The sequence below is a fragment of the Pollicipes pollicipes genome, unplaced genomic scaffold (assembly GCF_011947565.3).
Source record: "Pollicipes pollicipes isolate AB1234 unplaced genomic scaffold, Ppol_2.1 Scaffold_4219;HRSCAF=4965_pilon_pilon_pilon, whole genome shotgun sequence".
NCBI lineage: Eukaryota > Metazoa > Arthropoda > Thecostraca > Pollicipedomorpha > Pollicipedidae > Pollicipes > Pollicipes pollicipes.
Window position 1 is genome coordinate 25,481,218 of NW_023596448.1, and position 17,809 is coordinate 25,499,026.

A 17,809-nucleotide genomic window follows, 5' to 3' on the forward strand; every position below is an offset into this window, starting at 1 on the left:
TGCTGTCATTGGCTAAAAGTGATGTCATGAACAGCTGCCAGTTTGAGTCGATATCCGGAGCTATACTAGGACACCGGAGGATTTTAGAAGCTAGTATCAGTCCATGCCTCCATTTTCGACCATGCTGAGCTCACTTGAAGAGTATACGATAAAAATTATGTCTTTTAGTCGGTATTTAATGCTTAAAAATTTACCACAACACTTTTTACTAGTTTTTGGATAGATATTCTCAGAAGTATTTCTGGTTTCCTAGTTCCTGTCGATGATTGCACCACCTTTCGTCATTGCCAGCGTATGAGTTTCCGTAGGAGGTCGCGGTACTCGCCCACTCTCTCTTGGCCTTTAGGCTTCGGCGCACGAATGGGTTCCGCTCGCAAGGACTGAAGTGGACGTATTTCCTGTTTGAGGTGCCCTCTGATTGTGTGGCACTGAGGATACTAAAGGGATATAGGTCCCTCCGGGCGTCCGGAGAGGTGAGCGCCTAAGGCAAGTCTTGGTGTTTCGCGGCAGAGGCTCGCAAGTCGGTTGTCCGCACACGGATTGGGCCCGCCTCCACAAACCGCTAGCCGCTTGTGTATGCTGTGGTTGCTTCTCGTATGCACACCAATGGGTTCAGAGACGCAGAATTCTTGGAGACGTTCATAATGATGGGAGGGCTCATGTGGGGGGGGGGGGGGGTTATTTTGCCACATAGGATTGATTTGAGATCTGGGGTGGTGGCCTAGGAGGTCACCTTAGCCTGGTTTGCAATTGGTTGATTATTTCAATGTCACATTCAATGTTTTGTTGCATTTTTTCATTTCAGTTTTATTGAGAATAAATACCATCATGCTATTATTAAATTACCTCACACTAGTGAGTGTCACAGGAAAAGGTACTGATGGTTAAAGATGCAGAAGTTAAGTGTTTGTGTAAGCCCCAAAGGTGAACACTGGCATTCCAAGAAAGTGATTCAATTATCTATGGTACAAGATTGTGTCATAAGCCATGTAATGATCATTGATTGTCATCAGGTGGGACCTCATCAGGTAGCCATTGTGGGATGCATTGCCCAGCTTAGTATTGGCTCTTGCCCTTCCCATGGTTATGAGCTTTAGGTATTAGGTTTTAGGGTGCATCAACTTAAATTGTATGGGTGCCCTATCGATATTGACTGCATGGGCTGCTGGTCTTATGTGCAAATATTGGGTGTGGGAGACATTTATTTGTCATGTTTTTGGCTTGCTCTGTGCAGTATGTTTTTGATCTTTTGGTATCTGGATTATGCAAAACTGCATGACCCAAATTTGATTCAATATAAAATTTTATTTGATTATCTTAGGTTTGGTTAGCATGAGCACCATAGGGCAGGGGCAATGGTCCCCACCTGCCTCAAATCACCCTCCATGGTTCTGAGAAATCAGAGGTTTGTGTTTATGTTATTTTGGTATGAAATAGCAGCCTTATAATGGAATGATACATCAGTCCAAAATTTTTGCTAGCTGTTGGCCTTCAGGATATGCTTATGTGATCAGACAGGCATTAATGCATAATCAGTTATTATATGAAACCAAGAGAGAATTGGATTCTTTTTGTTGAATGGAAAATTTTTCAGTTGATGGTTGACCTGGTAAGTGACATTAAGATCAGGTGCCCTGCTGACAATAGTATGTTTAACACATGCTGATCCCATCATCCTAGGGACTTAGATGTAAGATAATATGATGTATGGATGCCAACAAAAGTGTACTGAAGTTTCTTGTGGGCCATGGACTAAAAATTGCATCTGCTTGAAGTAATATCTTAAGTTTTGTGCTTCAAACAAAGTTAAAAAAAAAATTGGTGCTTCACAATATTGTTAGGTACTTAGTTTCACTCTAAGAAAATATTATGCAGGTTTGCAATCAGACACATTAAAATATCATAGTTTGTGCATTCATTAGGAATCCTGCCAAAATATATAACCTATCATTCTCAGCACTCAGATGTTGCGTTTAACAAAACAATGCATGGAGTGGTCTGGCTAAGAGTCAGTAAATTTGCATGCACCATACATGCATTATCTTGAGTTGGCTGGGTGACAAGTGAATCTAAAGGCATCTTTGTGTCACCTGCTTGTGTTAATTCCATGTGTAGTTCTTCCATTCTGTATTTGATAACAATGTACATCTCAGTCTGCTTGTGTATTGTTGCATCACATAATTGTTTGTGTGTTCCAGCTTCTACTGCTGCTGGTTGGAGGAAACAGAAACTTTCTCCAGGACTGGTGACTGGCTGTTGTTGCCCTGGGCCTTATTTTGAGATAAGGCCATCTTTTCATTAGGCTTTCAAGGAGGCAACATTTCCTTTCATTCTCTGATACAACCCAAGTGAGTAGTCCAGTGTGCTTCAGTATTGTGTGGTTTAATGTGTTGCTGTTGGTCATGATATCAGAAAGTGTGGGAACAATGCTGTTCAATTATGTAGTTATTTGATGTACATCATCTAATTATTTGCAAGTCAACACTTTTCAACTAACCTTAGCTGGTGTTTCTGAACTAATGTTGCATTTGTGTGACATCTTAAAAGGTAGGATAGATTTTCTTACATGTCATGTGTGAACTGTCATCCATGCTTCATTGTTACCAATTCATTTGGTGAATGGTGTATTGTCCCTGTGAGGAAGGTTTGAGCCAGAGAAATGTCTGAAGTGCACCATCATACCCAGATAAGAAGTGGGAATTGGGCAGGTAGTTGCTGCTAATGAAGAAGAGTGCCCTAATCCAGGATCACCATTCAAGTGTGAGGTGCTATGCCTGAATGAGTGGTATGTGACAATTTACCATGAAGAGGTTGTCACTGTGGACCAGTTACAAGAAGACTTGTCAGGTCTCTACAGTTGTTGCCTTCAGGTCTCTACAGGAGTTGTGGCCTGACTGCAGTGTTAAGTGCCTTTGAAACAGCCTCCCAGAATGGATGCAGATTCATGAACCACCCAGGTGTAATCTGCAGTGATTTGGGGGTGAGGTTAGATTGTTGCGGCACGTTTGTGACTGGCCCGACCGGAAGTGTATCAGCGTCTGCCATAGCGCGGTCCACCACGAGCCGCGCGTCTGAGCGCGCGCAGTGCCGACGAGGCCGGGGTCAGCCGTGTCGGCGCCGGGAGCCGACGGCTCCGAGCCGGGCTAACGGCTCCGGTGCCACTCTTGACAGGCACCCAGGGTCGGCACAGCTGCTGCCCGGCCACCATGACCCTCGGCCGCCCGTCCCAGCGTCGCCCCAGAATGGTAAACTCGGGCGCCGGCTGGGAGTGAGTATGGGTGCTCGCCGCGACGCGTTGTGAAGCTGGCATTGTCACCGCTGACGCGCGGTGGGGTCTGGTTCTCCGCGGGCGGCGCACGCAGCGCGGTGGGCCTGATTCTCCGCCAACGGCGCACGCGGCGTGGCGGGCCTGGTTCTCCGCGGGGCGGCGCACGCAGCGCGGTGGGACTGGTTCTCCGCGGGCGGCGCACGTGGCGCGGCAGGCGAAGCGAGTGACTCGGCTTTTCGTGATGCAGGAAGATTGGCGGCGAGTGTTGATCGCGCACGGGTGGAGAGGCGGCGTGCTCAGGCCTCGCACGCTCCGCTGCTGTTCTAGAGCGGCAGTGCTTCATCGACTTCATCTTCGCAGAGAAAATCTCGAGGCGAAGAAGAAGCCGGGAGAAGAGTCGGTCGCTGGTTGGCATGAAGACATTAGCCGCAGTGCGGCTCCAAACCCGAAGATTAAGAAGATCAAGTATCCATGCGACGAACCCGGCTGTCAAAATTTCGGGGTTTTGTGTGGGTGGTGCATTTGGCCCCGTACTCGGCGCGAGCGGGCGCAGTTGTATGGCGAGCGCGCCGGGCGCAGCCCGGTGAGGACCAGGCCCGTCTCGGTCTCGGAGTGTCGCCCGCCTACCCGCTTCGCAATGTGCGTGGTCGCCACCGCCCCTAACCTCTCGCCCGGCTCACTCTGTTTCAGATAAACCAAATATGTTCCACGTCAGGAGTTTCACCGTCTTCGGATGGCTCTCAAATGTTGAAGCGAGCGCGGCCGGAGGTGCCCAGCCTGGAGCTGGGCCCTCCGAGCCCCAGCTGGATGGACCAGCTCGTCGGGTCTCCCCCCGGTGTGGAGAAGACGACGGCGCCCCTGGAGGCCTTCAGCGTCACTGGCTTGTCAAATACGAGCGCACGTGGCTGGACCTGACGACGGCGAGCACCGGCGACAGCGCACCACGGAAGCGGAAGGCGTCTCCCACTGCAGCGACAGACGCGTCCCCGCTCGGCACAGCGCTCGGAGAGCCGGCCAAGAGGATTTGTGCGAAGAGCCCGGGCAAGAGGCCTGCGAAGCGACCCTCTGTGAAGAGTGGCGCGGCGTTGTTACGGGCGATTGGGCGCTGAGCGACGATTTGATTGCCGATACGGATACGCCGAGCGAGGAGATTTTGACCACCTCTGCCATGGATATGGAGAGGGAGGTCACCGAGGAGTTCATGAATGAGATCTGGGGAGATCTCGCGCTGGATCTGTCCCCTTTTTCTAATGGTGAGTTACTCATGTTTTGAAGACAAAACATTCACGGAGATTTTCTACGTCTCCTGATTTCGTGCCGCCTGAATTTTGATCCGAAGCCGATGTCTGTGATCTTTTCTCACATACACCGAGTCATTAGGGATCTATTTCATTTCATTCCGTTCATTCTCACGTCCGCAGATGCGTAAGGGATCTATCCGTTCCGTAAGGAGCACTGTACTGGCATGTCTGTCATGATCGGCTCCTGGAATGAGTTGATCCGGGTCTTCAGTGGATAACAAGCACTGGTTTCACTTATGTGGCACCATGGGCTCCGCCTGGAAATGTGTTTGGGGGCCTGCGTGACGGAGCGGTGTCCGTTTTCAGACAACCTGACCGATGTCGCCGTGCCATGGGAGGAGCCGGCGCCAGCGGCGGCGGCCGGCGAGCCGGCCCCGCTCTTCAGCGAACTCTGCCACCTGATGGATGCCGTCAGCGACGACCAGTTGGTAAGTGCCATCCGCCGCGAGGTGGCCGGAGGTGGTGAACTGCTGTGACGCTGGGGAGAGGAGTGGCAGTTTCGTGCGCGCGGTTGGGCGTATGCTGTTGTGCTTAGGAAGGGTAGAGTGCTGGGGATGGAGGTAGACGCGGTCTTGGTGAGTGTTGCTCAGCTAGGATATCTTGCTTGAACCAGCAAATGTCAGGTTGTTTGGCAAGGCGCTGGGAACGTGCCATCACGAGCGCGCATGCGCGATGGAAGGCACGTGTAACGTCCTGAGTGTCTCGTGGAAGGCATGCATCATATGGTCAGTGGGCAAACTGGGGTGGTACTATTACCAGGAACCACCACTACCAGAAGCAGAAATATACCTCTAATGTTCTACTTCGGCAAGCCCTTGCCTGGCAAGAAGCAAAGGGTCCTCATAGTGTTGAGTAGAGTGGGTCGAATTGAGTTAGAAATTCAACAAGGCCATCCCACGTTTGCCTGTGACTTTTATATTTGGCATGGTCAACGAGTTAAACGAACTTCATAGTAGTAATGCTGCCTGTTGTGTATATGTGCATTTGCATGTTCCCACCAGTTACCGTGCCTGTAAACTGTTCCACAGCGGGAGCTGTATGCGGATGTGGAGGCGTCGCCGCCGGAGGAGCCGACGGCCGCTGCGGCCGAGCCTGCCGCGCCCGCTGAGGTAGGCTGCGCACGCGTCGGCGGCGGCCTAGGCGGCCGCTTGCTGCTGCTCCTGATGAGGCGCACTGTGACGCAGAGGAGGCGTGCCGTGACGCAGGGAGGCGAGCTGTGACGCGGAGCCGCCGTGTGGTGGCGCGGTGGACTTGTGAGCTGAAGGGGACGACGAGGAGGCCGGAGTCTGAGGTGGTAAGTGATGGCAGTAGCGCAGCCCGAGTTAGACCAGGTGGGTTCGGGTCGATTTCACTTCGGTTGGGGATGAAGGGCTGAACAGGGTTAGGATTAGGGCCATCGACTGTCGTGGTCGCGGCCCGCGCGCCACGCTCGGCGCGAGGGCGTGGGCGGCCGCCGTGCCCCGATCTGACCCCTCCCTCCCCGTCTGCAGGAGGTGACCATCTCTCGTTCGACGATTGACCTGGGCGCGCTGCTGGAGGAGACGAACATCGTGTTCTGCGATTCTCCGCCGCCACCGCCGCCGGCGTCCGCCAGTACAACCTTCGCCGTGCCCGGCCGCCAGCGTGCTATCGTCGCCGGCCGCCAGCTTGGCGCCGTCGCCGGCCGCTCCCGCGGCTGCCCGCCTGCGAGCAGGCCTCCGGTTGCCGATCGCCACCGAGGCCCGCCGGCGCCGTTCCACTACGTGCTGGTGGTGCCCGCCCCGGCGCCGACCCCCGGCGCCGTCGTCCAGGACGGCGAGGGACGTGGACGACCCGGCGCCGGCGGGCGCGACGCGGCGCCGGCGCGCGCCGGCGGCCGCCGACGCGACGCCGGCCGAGAAGTACCGCCGCATCCGCGACAACAACAACGAGGCTTCGCGCCGCAGCCGGCAGCAGCGCAAGCGACGTGAGCAGAGCACGCAGGGAAGCGCGTCGCTGAGCTGGAGCAGGAGAATGCCGCGCTGCTGCGGCAGGTCGAGGTGCTGGAGGGGCTGGTGGAGCGGGTGAAGGCACTGGCGCCGCTGCTGACCGCCCGCCCGGCGCAGTGAGTCGCGCCCGCTGATGATGGACGTCCGGGAGGCAGGACTGCGCCGTCGCAGCAGAGTGAACTGGACCAAGGCACTGACGTGGCGTCGTGGACATCGGTGGACGTTTTAGTGAATCCCACGACCGGCCAGGCAGGGAATTGCCGGCCGGCCGTAATTTTTAATGTTTTATGTGTTGTACGGAGCTGAAGCGGTCGTTCAAACTCCTTATGCTGCCATGGTTGAGTTTAGTCGAATCATCGTCACTGTGTCACGTGTTTTGTATTTGCCGTGGCTGTATAGCCGGCGGAAGTAGGTGGTAGAATTGAGTGCGCGCGTCATGGCTGGCGTCGGGCGTCCTCGCTCGAAACGTATACCATGTTTCGCTGACGTGAGTTGTTTCTCCTCTGCGAGAAAGTGAGATGTACTTAGTTGATCGAGGCATGGTATTAGTCGCATTCCATGAACGAGACTCATCCCAGGTTTTCTTTGAACTTGCGGAACGAGTTTAGCGCAATATATGGGTCACACCTGCCCATGTCTTGTTTTATTGTTGTTACGAAACTGCTCTGGTGCAGTGTGCTGACTGGGTCTGAATGATCCTGATAGAGGCCAAAAGTAGAACAAGGCTTCGAAGTTTTTTGGTAAGATTACCATGCAGCGCTAGGCGCGGTACGTGGAATCCGAGGTTGAACAGTGTTAGATTCCGCTGCAGTGGGTCACCGTGTTCCGATACCGTTTTGAATCCGCTCGGCCCAGGTTCATCGGACGGTTGGTGTTGGGCGGTCGCCAAATGCGCGATTGTAGGGCTTATGAATGCGGTGGCGACCGAACATTGCTGCTTTGGTGCTTTGGTGGGAAGGGGAGGGGAGGGTTAAGTTCTATTTAATGCCGTGTTGTAATGAAGCGATCTTCCGCAGTGAGGAGAGCGGACTTGCTGTTCCGGTGCGCGCGCTGCGCGCAGCAGGCTTGATATAGGTATTTTGTGTAAGCATCCCCGCTTTAGCTATGGTCGGATGCGGTGGAAACCCTGCAAAATGGGGGACGGGAAGCCATTGATAGCTGTGGCTGTTGTTGCAGTCAACGTTCATAGATCGGATATAAAATTCTCAATGATAATGAAGGGTTGGGGATCATGCTCCACAGTCACCTACCCTCTGGACCCCGGACGGAATTTGTGTAACGAATATGGATGCAAAGTGCCTAAACTGCAATGCTATGGATTTGAATTCTTAATTCCTGAAATTACATCTTTTTCCCTCATCCACCGTATGGTTTTCACGATCGTACGGAACTGTTTCTATCCCATTTCTTTAGTGATTCCATGAACGGCCCGCATGAAGCCAATAATTAGAATTTAGCTGCAAGCAGCCTAGACCTCTGCGCAGAAGTGACAAAACACGGCGCAGCTTTAACAGCGAAGCTGTTTTTCAGTATTCTGTTGGAGTCCGTGCGGGTGGTTGTGTATGGGCACATCGTTGCGATTTACGTGTGGGTAGGTGATTCAATCGCGCATGTGGTGTGCTTAGTGCCTGGAGCCTTGACTTGAGTTGATTTGTTGTTGACTGAGTTGAGTTGAGTTAAGAGAGTTGACTGAGTTGAGAGACATGGGACTTGAGCCTTGAGTCATGAAATTCTGCTTTTTTGTGGTTATTGTACTTCGGAGCAGGAAGCTAATGGGGTGCGCTCAATTTCAACATAGTTCTGTTAATGAAGGTGGATAAATTTGCTTCCCAGCTTTTGAAAAGGTGATATCCAGGCATATCCTCATATTTTAGTTCTAGTGTAAGTTATTTATTAACAATCTATGGAGCACCCAGATTTGCGTCTGAATTATTGTGTAGTTGATGCCATGCAATTCTTCTGAACTTCCTCCACTTATCTCGGTGATAAACAAATGCAACCCTTTGTGGACATGCTCCTCTTATTTCAATATGTAAATAAAGTATTGCACACCATCTGATGTGCTGGTTCTAGGGAGACAAATGCAAAACAGAAGGCTCATATTTCAGCCAATACTTAAATGTGTGGATCATTGTCAACAGTCATATCACCCTCATTTACCCAACCAGTGAGCAGATAATTATATCACATCACACTTGGTAGCACGAGAAATTACTCTAAAAAATTATACCATAATTTAAAGGCATGCATGCCCCAAACCGAAGTGCCCCAAGATTAATGCGTGGGGTAACCAATTCATTGCATTAACAGCCAATCCTTCACTGAGTTATGATGTTGTGGTGGTAGTATAATGATGCATCCTCAGAATGTTGCAAATTTTTTGTAGCCAAATGACATGTAAACCAAGCATGACATGACCTGAACTAACACTATATTGCCTGAACTGAGTTTCTGCCTTCTCATTTGCTGGTTCCAGCTTATAATTGCCAGATAGGTGTCAAGCAAAGAAGGCGCATTTATTTTTACAAGGCTTTAACATTAGAGCTCATGGTAGCATGCAAGTGTGGGGGGTGTGATTGAACAGCTGACTGACATTTTACATCATTGAAAATGCTGTGTTTTTGAAGTTGTTCTGCTGATATGAATGCTTTGGCTTTGTCATTTTATAGGCTTGTCTTGGTCACAAGAGACTACATATGTGTCTAAATGATTCTATCATTTAGGTAAACTGCAGGATGTTTTCTCAAATAGTCAAAATTCTACCCAAATTATTAACTTTTGGTGCACAGTAATAAAAACTGCTATGTGGTCCATGTTTCTGGATTACGTAAAGCATGGATAACAGTATGCCTCATCTCCAATAAGCAATATGCACCTGCTTTTCAGCTGTCAAATTCTTCAGAGGATATGATGGCGGTCCAAACTTTACTGAAATGCCCCAGTTCAACAACATTACTGCCCCTGAGGTTGTTGCATTAGGAAGTCTGTGCACCTATTTGCATGTCAGTTGGGATGGGATTGATATCACTGCACATCCATATACTGACCTTTTACTCTGATGCAAAACACTGGGCTGGCAACTGGAATAAATTGTTACCTGTAATATAATTTGAGCTTGTTGGTTTATTCTGAGTTCATTCAATAAGGCACCATGTGTCATTTAGACTTTCAGTGTAAGCCATCAAACATCTGGTGTGGTTCCCCACTGCATGATGTGGATCTTCCATGCTGTATTTTTGTAATTTATGTAAGTATTGTTAACCTGTAAAGCATTGGGCATTGCCAATGCCTTTGGATAGCTCAGGATACCATGCAGTGCCTACTAAATTCACTTGGGGCTTGTCAGGATTATGTTTTACCAAAATTCCGTGAGAACTATTTTCTTCAGACAATCTTTTTAAGACTGATCATGTTGAAATGCTAACAGCCATGATGAGAGTAGAAGTTTGGGAAAGATGGGAATATTCCAACACTTTTTGCATTCACCACTTTGTCTGTTTCATGACTGTGCAACACATCTCTAACTCAAGAACAATGTGCAAACTGCTTAAGGCTGAAGTATTCATTGGGCTTTATCTCCCTAGAGTTGGGTTTGATGCAAGGTGTTGTATTTATCAATATGCAGGGTATTGTTTTATATTTCATCATAAGGTGCCAGCTGTTCATCATCTTTTGGTGCATGCACAAGTCATTCTGATCAAGACTTTTACCACTTTTCAGTCACTGAATGAAGACACGAACTCATAATAATTAAATGTCCTCTGGCTGTTTTGGTTTTTAATGCCTCTGAACTGGCTATAAATCTCTTCTGATCCCTGAAGTCAACATTCAGCTCAACAAACCACTGTTGGTGAGTAGACAGTCTGCGCATGTGATTGAGTGCCAGATTGTAAGTGACTGTTATGTACCTGAATGATACCCCATTTTTATGTGAGCTTTGAGGTCAATATTAGTCCTGCAGTATGCATGATATATTTGACCCCAAGAAGAGCCCAAACTGACATCTGGGCACCCACCAATGCTTGTGACTGCCCATTCCCATTCGCTTGGTGATGTAATAACACAGGTGTGATGCATTTAAGCAATGACAAATGATGGGAGGAAGGGGCTTGTTTTTGCGTGCTATGCTTTTTCGTTCAGTGCCAGTTAGAAAGGTCTACATCCCTCAGTACAGATAGTGATGGGTCCCGAAGAAGGCGTACATTGCTGAAGGCTCTTTGAGACCGCGCAACATGTGGTGTCATCATTAGTGTCAAACACGCCACCTCAGCGCCCCCTGGGTGACATTGCCCGGAATATCAATTGCAGTTATAACAAGATGCAGAAATGCAGATATCGATATCAATCGATGCCAATATAGCAGATGTTGCATGCATTGTGGCGGGTTGACGAAATACCGCTGGCGGCATCGGGGCTCAGCATCGTTCCAAGCCATGTCTTGCCACTCCACGCCATTTAAATGCCACTTCATGGTCAGCTGCATGTGCGGAGTGCCTCTTGGAGGCCACGAGGTTGTGTGAACACAAACGGCCTCATCTTCATGGGTGCTCTTCTTTCGCTAACGGGTCAAGATGTGGTGCTCCGTCTTTGTTTTTCGATGGCAAGATTTGAGGATTTAAGGTTTATAAGACAAGGTGTAAAGACACGACAAGGGTTGGTCATCCGCATGAAAGAAAACTCGCAGGATAGCAGAAATAATCGAAATGGAGTTGGCCTCTGCAAACTAAGTACTACAGAGGTTCAGACAAAAGGATGCCAAAAGTTTGGATGCTTTTGTGTTGCTGCCGGATGTCGTGTACTACACTAACCGCCGACTGCACTACTGCCGTTGCTGCTGCTAGGCATCTTGCATGAAGTGAGACGTCCGCACTCGTTTGTGTGTGGGGGGAGGGGGCAGGATTTTGAGCCCCTCGAGGTGCGTTGCTAGGAGTTTCTGAGGGCGGGAGGAGAGGAGCTCGATGAGAACGCATAAACGCAGTTTTTATAACTTGCTGTCGGAAGCCATTTACGATGAAAACAGAAAAATGCGGGTTTGGTGAAGGAGGAGGGGGGGGGGGGGGGGGGAGAGGGGCCTAGCCTTCCAACTCTGCTTAGCTGTAGCGCTGTTGAAAATCGTACAGAAGTACTCGTTTTTCAAAGAGTTATTATCCCAACACTACCACTACCGGAAGTCCAAACAGCCGCATCGTTGACACGCATCTCAGAACAGTATGGTATTTGCCTGCTATCATCACGACCGGACAGCGAACGGCCGGTGCTGCGTGGCGCGTCGAAGCCAGGGCGCCGGTCGCAGTTGCGCTGGGCCTCCTCGGCTGGCCCCACGGCACCGGCGAGCAAGTCGCTCGGCCGGGAGAGCGGCGGGCGGCGGCCGATCAGTCGTCCTGCTGCGCCCGACGCCGCTGCCCGACGCCGGCCCACCGCGGTGCGGGCGCAGCACGAGCTGACTGCGCCGCCGCCGCCGCCCTCGTCAGAGGCCGACGGGCGGCCGCCGGGGCAGTTGTGCCGCGCGAGAGGGCGGTGCGCCGGCGCGCGCGAGGGCGGTGTCGCCCCGTGAGCGTCCGCTGCCGGGCGACGGTGCGCGGCCGCCGGGCTCAGCCGAGCCGAGCTACGCGCGCGGGTGCTGGTGAGCGAGCCGCCGCACGGGCGACGCGGCGAGTGACGCGCGGAGGCCCGGCGGCATGGGCCGCCGCGGGGACGGCGACGCCCCACCGGCCGTCGAGGCTCGCTCCAGCCGCCGCCGGCCCGTCCGCCGACCCTCGTAAGTCTCCGGGCTGCTGGGCCGCCCATATGTGTGTATAATTCGCCCACCCCGTGGCCGACCTGCGCTGACCCCCAGCCGTGCGGCGCGGCCGCTGGCTGGAATGACCGCGGGCGCGCGCCCAACACGCTTGTCATGCAGGGCGGTGCTTGCGGTCTGGCACGCGCAAATTAGTGCGCGGAATGCTCCCGAGGGTAGGGCTGTGCAGCCTTTGTCTTGGGCGGAATGATGCGTCGTGGCTGCGGAATGCCTGCCGTCACGGTCGAAGGTTTGTGACTTTCCTCTGACCACAATGTGTGTGCTTTTGTGAAGTCATTGGGCCTTTACAGCGGATATATATGCATATATATATATATATATATATATATATATATATATATATATATATATATATGTATATATATATATATATATATATATATATGATCTGAATATGTCAGTCCCTGTGACTGCGATGTGCCAAGTGACTTTCCTAAACCTCGAAGGCCTCGGCGAGTACTAGGTGCATGATTAGGATATTAAATTACCGGTGCCACGCTCCGAACCTGGAAACAGCGCGTTTCCGACCGCGATGGTACTCGGAACTCGCTGTTGAGACGGAGCCAAGCCAGACAGCTGGAGGCCACGAATCATGGGTAGCAGTGTGGCAGCCGGATGTGTCGATGCCTCACGGGTTTCCCCGTCAGCCCGGGGCGTATCGGCATGGTGTCTGGCGGACAGCGGACCGCTGAGTCACCGCTGAGACCGGCCCAGAGTTACCCGTGCCGCCGACCCACGCACAGCACCACGCACAGCACAGCACGCCGACCCACGCACAGCGTCGCATGCGGACTTTTGCAACGAGGGAGGGGCAGGGGGTCCAGCGCATTTCTTCTTTACCGAAAACCCAGACTAGTACGCTACAAGCTAGCGCAAGTTGTTTTATGCCTTATAATGACATTCCACGCACCCGGTCGATTGATATCTACGTGTCTGCTCCGATTTTTTAGGGTCAGTATTATTCGCAGACGTTCTCATGCATGTACTATAGTTCATAGAGGTGTGCGCGGGGGGAGGGGGCGGGGAGATCACGCGCCGGGGACACTATGTAAAAACGCCTCCGTGTACACACGCGGGCGAATCGATGCGACACGGCTTTCGTCCGTCGTCGACTGCGGAGAACTGCGCCGATGGCTTTCACCCGGTCCCGATCGGGCTGACCCTGTGGCCTCATCCAGCCGGGGCGCCGCGGCCGGCCCCGGCGCGTCGTGATCGCCTCCGGCGCACGCGCTCGCTGTAATCAGAGGGATCCGCCGCCGGGAAAGTCGTCTGAGAGGAGAAATCTTAACCTTGTAGGGTATGTTTTCGAAGCGCGTTGTGGTGGATAAAGAAGCTGTCAGCTGGCACTGTATAGTGCGGCGTGATGGGGGTGGGGCACGGAACAGCTGAAAGAAATGAATCAAAGCACTTGTTGGTTGCGGCTTTGAAACACATAAGTATTTTTGTGGCGATCAAGGTCTGCCAGGCGTTATTTTCGATGTTACGTATATTTGGCATGAAAAGTATATTACGCAATAGGCGTAATGTTTCCGCAATTGTTGGGAAGAAATATTTCCGTGCCTGTAGCGGAACGCATATTATTTGAGGCTCTCTTCCCAGTACTGGACGTAAACAATGCCTCCCTCGACCGTATCTGCTGTCAAGCACTGCTCATGACATCGGTTCGAGGGACATGATCGGTACACTTCTTCAGGAATCGCGTTTGGATATTATCGAAAAGCGTTTTATTAGCATTCAATAGTAGATTATATGTTGGCGATATTATGATAAGCTCCACGTTTAGACCAGTTGCTGCTCGCATCATTGAACCAGAGCTGACACTAGAGAAGGTGTGGTAGCTATGACTGATTCATCCAATGACGAGGCTCGAACCGGAGCAGGAAGCACCGCTCGTGTGCGGCCGCCGGGGTCGGGGTCACCAATCAGTGGGGACCGTCCCGTCTCCGCGGCCAGTCCGCCGTCTGTTTGTCGTGCCGGTCTGGGCCGGCGGACGGCGGAAGCCTTGCTGCGATCAATACCGCTAAGGGCAAAACGGTCGAAGGCCGCCCGCGCTCCTGTTGTCGCCCGGTCCGCGGCCCGGCCCGCTGATCGGCCCCGAGTCAGCCAGGCGGCACCCCGCGCCGCGCGGCCCGTCGGAGGTTGGCAGCAGGTGTGGTGCACCCGCGCCTTTGGCTTCGTCCCGTTGGAAAGGACGATGGCTGTCAATTCTACTCGCTCGCACATGGTCACAGCTTCTGTTGTGAGTAGTTGTCGGACGCGTGGTCACGGACCGGCGGGGTTGGAAGCAGTTTGAATTACCTTGACTTTCCCTCCGTAAAATTTGTCTTTTATCATGGCTTCTTTTCGAAGCTACTTCAACATATACGACCTTTACCATTTTTGTCCCATGCCCCATCATAAGTTCAGGCACGCTCTATGTAAGAGACACTGAGCCAAGACCTTGACGGCAACGACCAGACCAGACTTTCAGAGCACCACTCCGACCAGACGTCTTGAGCGAACATCGCAGACGGCCTGCACTTTGTCACCCGCATCCCCTCAGGCAGTGACCCTCGGCGCATTCGTGGCGATCAGTGCCGGCCTGAACTGGCGGCCGGCGAGCTGCGGATGCGGCGAAAGCGGCGTGATCTGCCGTACTGTGCTGATTCGGCGCCCCCGGGCCGGCCGGTTCTCTGCGGCGGAGGTGGCACGGTATGCAGGTCACGTGCTGGATTAAGGCCGGCCGACCCCTGCAGTGCGCAGCGTCGGGTGTGTTGCAGCAGCGCGGGCGGGAGTTACACGTGACGCTGTGACGGAGTGGCCGGCTCGTCTTTGGAATGCTGCCGTCAGAGATGGAGCTATTCTCAAAATTATTGGGGGCACGGTAGGCTCAAAAAAAATCCGTCATGCAGAGCGTCTCTGGGCACCGGTTAAAGTTCGGACTGGTGGGGTGCGCGACCACTCGAAATACATGGGGAGGCTCCCCTCGGCTATATTGTACGTGGCTGGACCACCATCCCTTGACAAGGTGTCGCGGTCTCCGACGCTGCACGCGCGCCAGCACTCGGCTGCAGGGCAGCGGTGTGTGAGGTGTTCACGGGCCATCGATCCTGTGTGTCTGTGTGGTCAGGAACGCCAACGGCGGGCGAGCTGCGAGTTGAGTTAATCAGGGCGAGGTGATCAGCGTTGTACGCATGCCGGGCTTCTTACATGGCTATTCCGGGTCGCTCTGAGCATTTCACCGACTTCAATGTACCGGAAGGCCAATGCGAATAGTTAAATGTGTGGCTGAATATTTCAAATGCTCCTGGTGATTTTGATGGACGAGTGTGAGGGCAAATACGCGGGAGTCACGGCGCGCCAAACCAGCACACTGCACCAGGGCACTGACACCCTGCACTGTGCACCAGGACGTGGCCTTCCCTGCTAGATCGGGTGGGGCACGCGGCGACTTGCTGAGGCTCCTGCTTACAGCTCACAGTTCACTTTTCCGAGACTCCTGACCGCAGCTTACGACGTGGAAAGTAACGCTGTACTCGGATGCTACGCCTCATTTGGATCCGCATCCAACAACAGTGTCGTAAAACTCCGGGAGGACACGATACCGCCCTCTACTCTCATTGGCGGCGTGGTGCTCCCGTGTCGCGCGCGGCGTCGCTGGAATGCGACGCACCTGACTGGCTGAAATGGACCGGAGCGGCTGGCGCACCACTTAGCCGTCGATTGAGCGGCCGCCCTGCGTCATGCCGCCCCTTGTCCCTGCCGCTCGGGCCATCTGGAGACCGGCCGGGCCGGCGCTCTTCCGCCGGACCGTCCAGGTGGCCCGGTCGCCCGCACTCTCTGCGGGGGATCGAGCCGCGCCGCTGGTCAGATGCCCGGCCGTGTGTCAGGTCCAGCTGGACTGCTGGTCAGGTGTCCTGCCGTGTGTCCAGCCAGGTAGTCTGCTGGTCAGGTGACCGGTTGTGTGTCCGGCCCAGCTGGACTGCTGGTGAGGTGCCCGGCCGTGTGTCCGGTCTAGCTGGACTGCTGGTCAGGTGTCTGGCGATGTGTCCAGTCCAGCTGGACTGCTGGTCAGATGTCAGGCCGTGTATCTAATTGCGCTGGTCTGATGGGCATGCAGCGCGGCTTTGTAGAAGGTGCTGGGGATCCAGTTCGCCGGTTGGCTGCTGAGGTGACCGGCTGTGCAGGCAGTCTGCTGGATCAGCTGTCCAGGCAGACACTGGACTGGCTGTGTAGACCGATACTGGACCGGATGTCCAGACACATTGAACTGGCTATCTGGACAGACACTGGGCCGGCTGTCTGGACAGACGCTGGACCGGCTGTCTAGACCGGTTGTCGGACGATTTCGTTCCCAGCTGTCAACCTACCTGTCCGCGGGGTTATTTATGCGCCCGGTCATTCGGCCTGGTGTTCCCATGCAGCTGGAGAGCTGCCTCTCAGCCGGCTCGCTCGCCGTCCATCCGTTGCTGCAGCCGTCCGCTTACTGATCCGTGTAGCTACCGCTTTGTCACTCTCTGTGGTTACCTTCGCCGTCCCACGGCGGACCTCTGACACCTGGGCGGCCACGCAGCACCTGTTCGGCTGCAGCCGCAAGCGAAACATCGCCGCCAGACTCGTCCGCACACGCTGTGTGGTGAGCTGGGTGTCCCCAAGTCACAGCGTGTCGTGGCCTAACAACGCTCGTCTCACGGGAAGCTGACGGGGGAACTGAAGGCGGCTAGCTGTCACAGCGCCTGTTCTGCCCCGTCCATATCCGCACAGGGACCGTTGTGTTCCGCCTGGCGGGACCGCCGATCGTCGGCGCTGCCTCGGCTCGCGCCGCGGTCCGTGGCGGTCGCGGTCCCCGGTCCACCGCGTCGCGCAGCCACGTGAGGCTGAGGGGCGCACGTCCGCCACGTGGCGCCGCTGCCGCATGTGGCAGGCGCGCTGTCCCCGTGCTTGCGGACTCCCGCGCGGGAGGAGGCTTAGGAGATGCGTGTCGCTGGACATGCCGGCGTAGGATCCGTTTCACGGGACGCATCTCTCGTAGGATGCGTCACACCGGTTTAAAACTGGACGAACATCCACGGCTAAGGCGCCTGAAGATGTGTGGACGGACGCAGTGAAACATCTGAAGATTTATTTTTAAGTAACGAACTTACCAGGATTGCATCTCATCCTGTTGACACTCCAGATGTTTGTTCATGGGGTCAGTGCTGGGAGATTCGTCAGTTCAGCTTTCAGCACAGCGTTGGCTCACCTGTTGTTTCTTTCTGTATGAGAGAATGCTACGTGTAGTTGACTCCTGTCACGCACTTGCTGACCATCTCTTGCCGACACCAGCATCATAATACCCCTTCATATATGAAATACCTGTATCACACAAGTTTCAAGCTTTCCCCCGTTCTTCCCCCCTGACTGATAGACGATGTTGGACTTGCAATAACAGACGACCCGATGCCGCTGGGCCAGACTGGACAGCGAACACTTTGTCTCACTTTGTGCCGGTTCGGGC

General features: G+C 53.5%; 1 protein-coding gene and 1 long non-coding RNA gene across 2 annotated transcripts; both read left to right on the forward strand.

Moving 5' to 3' along the window:
* The first annotated feature begins 322 nt into the window (after positions 1-322).
* LOC119095299 (uncharacterized) lies at positions 323-4,126 on the forward strand. The gene is made up of 3 exons (XR_005093853.1): positions 323-473; positions 2,199-2,348; positions 3,959-4,126. It is a non-coding gene; the product is annotated as an uncharacterized LOC119095299 (long non-coding RNA).
* Positions 4,127-4,364: 238 nt separating this feature from the next.
* On the forward strand, positions 4,365-6,656 carry LOC119095059 (uncharacterized). Its single transcript, XM_037217958.1, has 5 exons — positions 4,365-4,521; positions 4,876-4,997; positions 5,598-5,678; positions 6,060-6,162; positions 6,523-6,656. Exons 1-5 carry the CDS (start codon positions 4,437-4,439, stop codon positions 6,654-6,656), a joined length of 525 nt encoding a protein of 174 aa, XP_037073853.1. The 5' UTR covers positions 4,365-4,436.
* Positions 6,657-17,809: the final 11,153 nt, after the last annotated feature.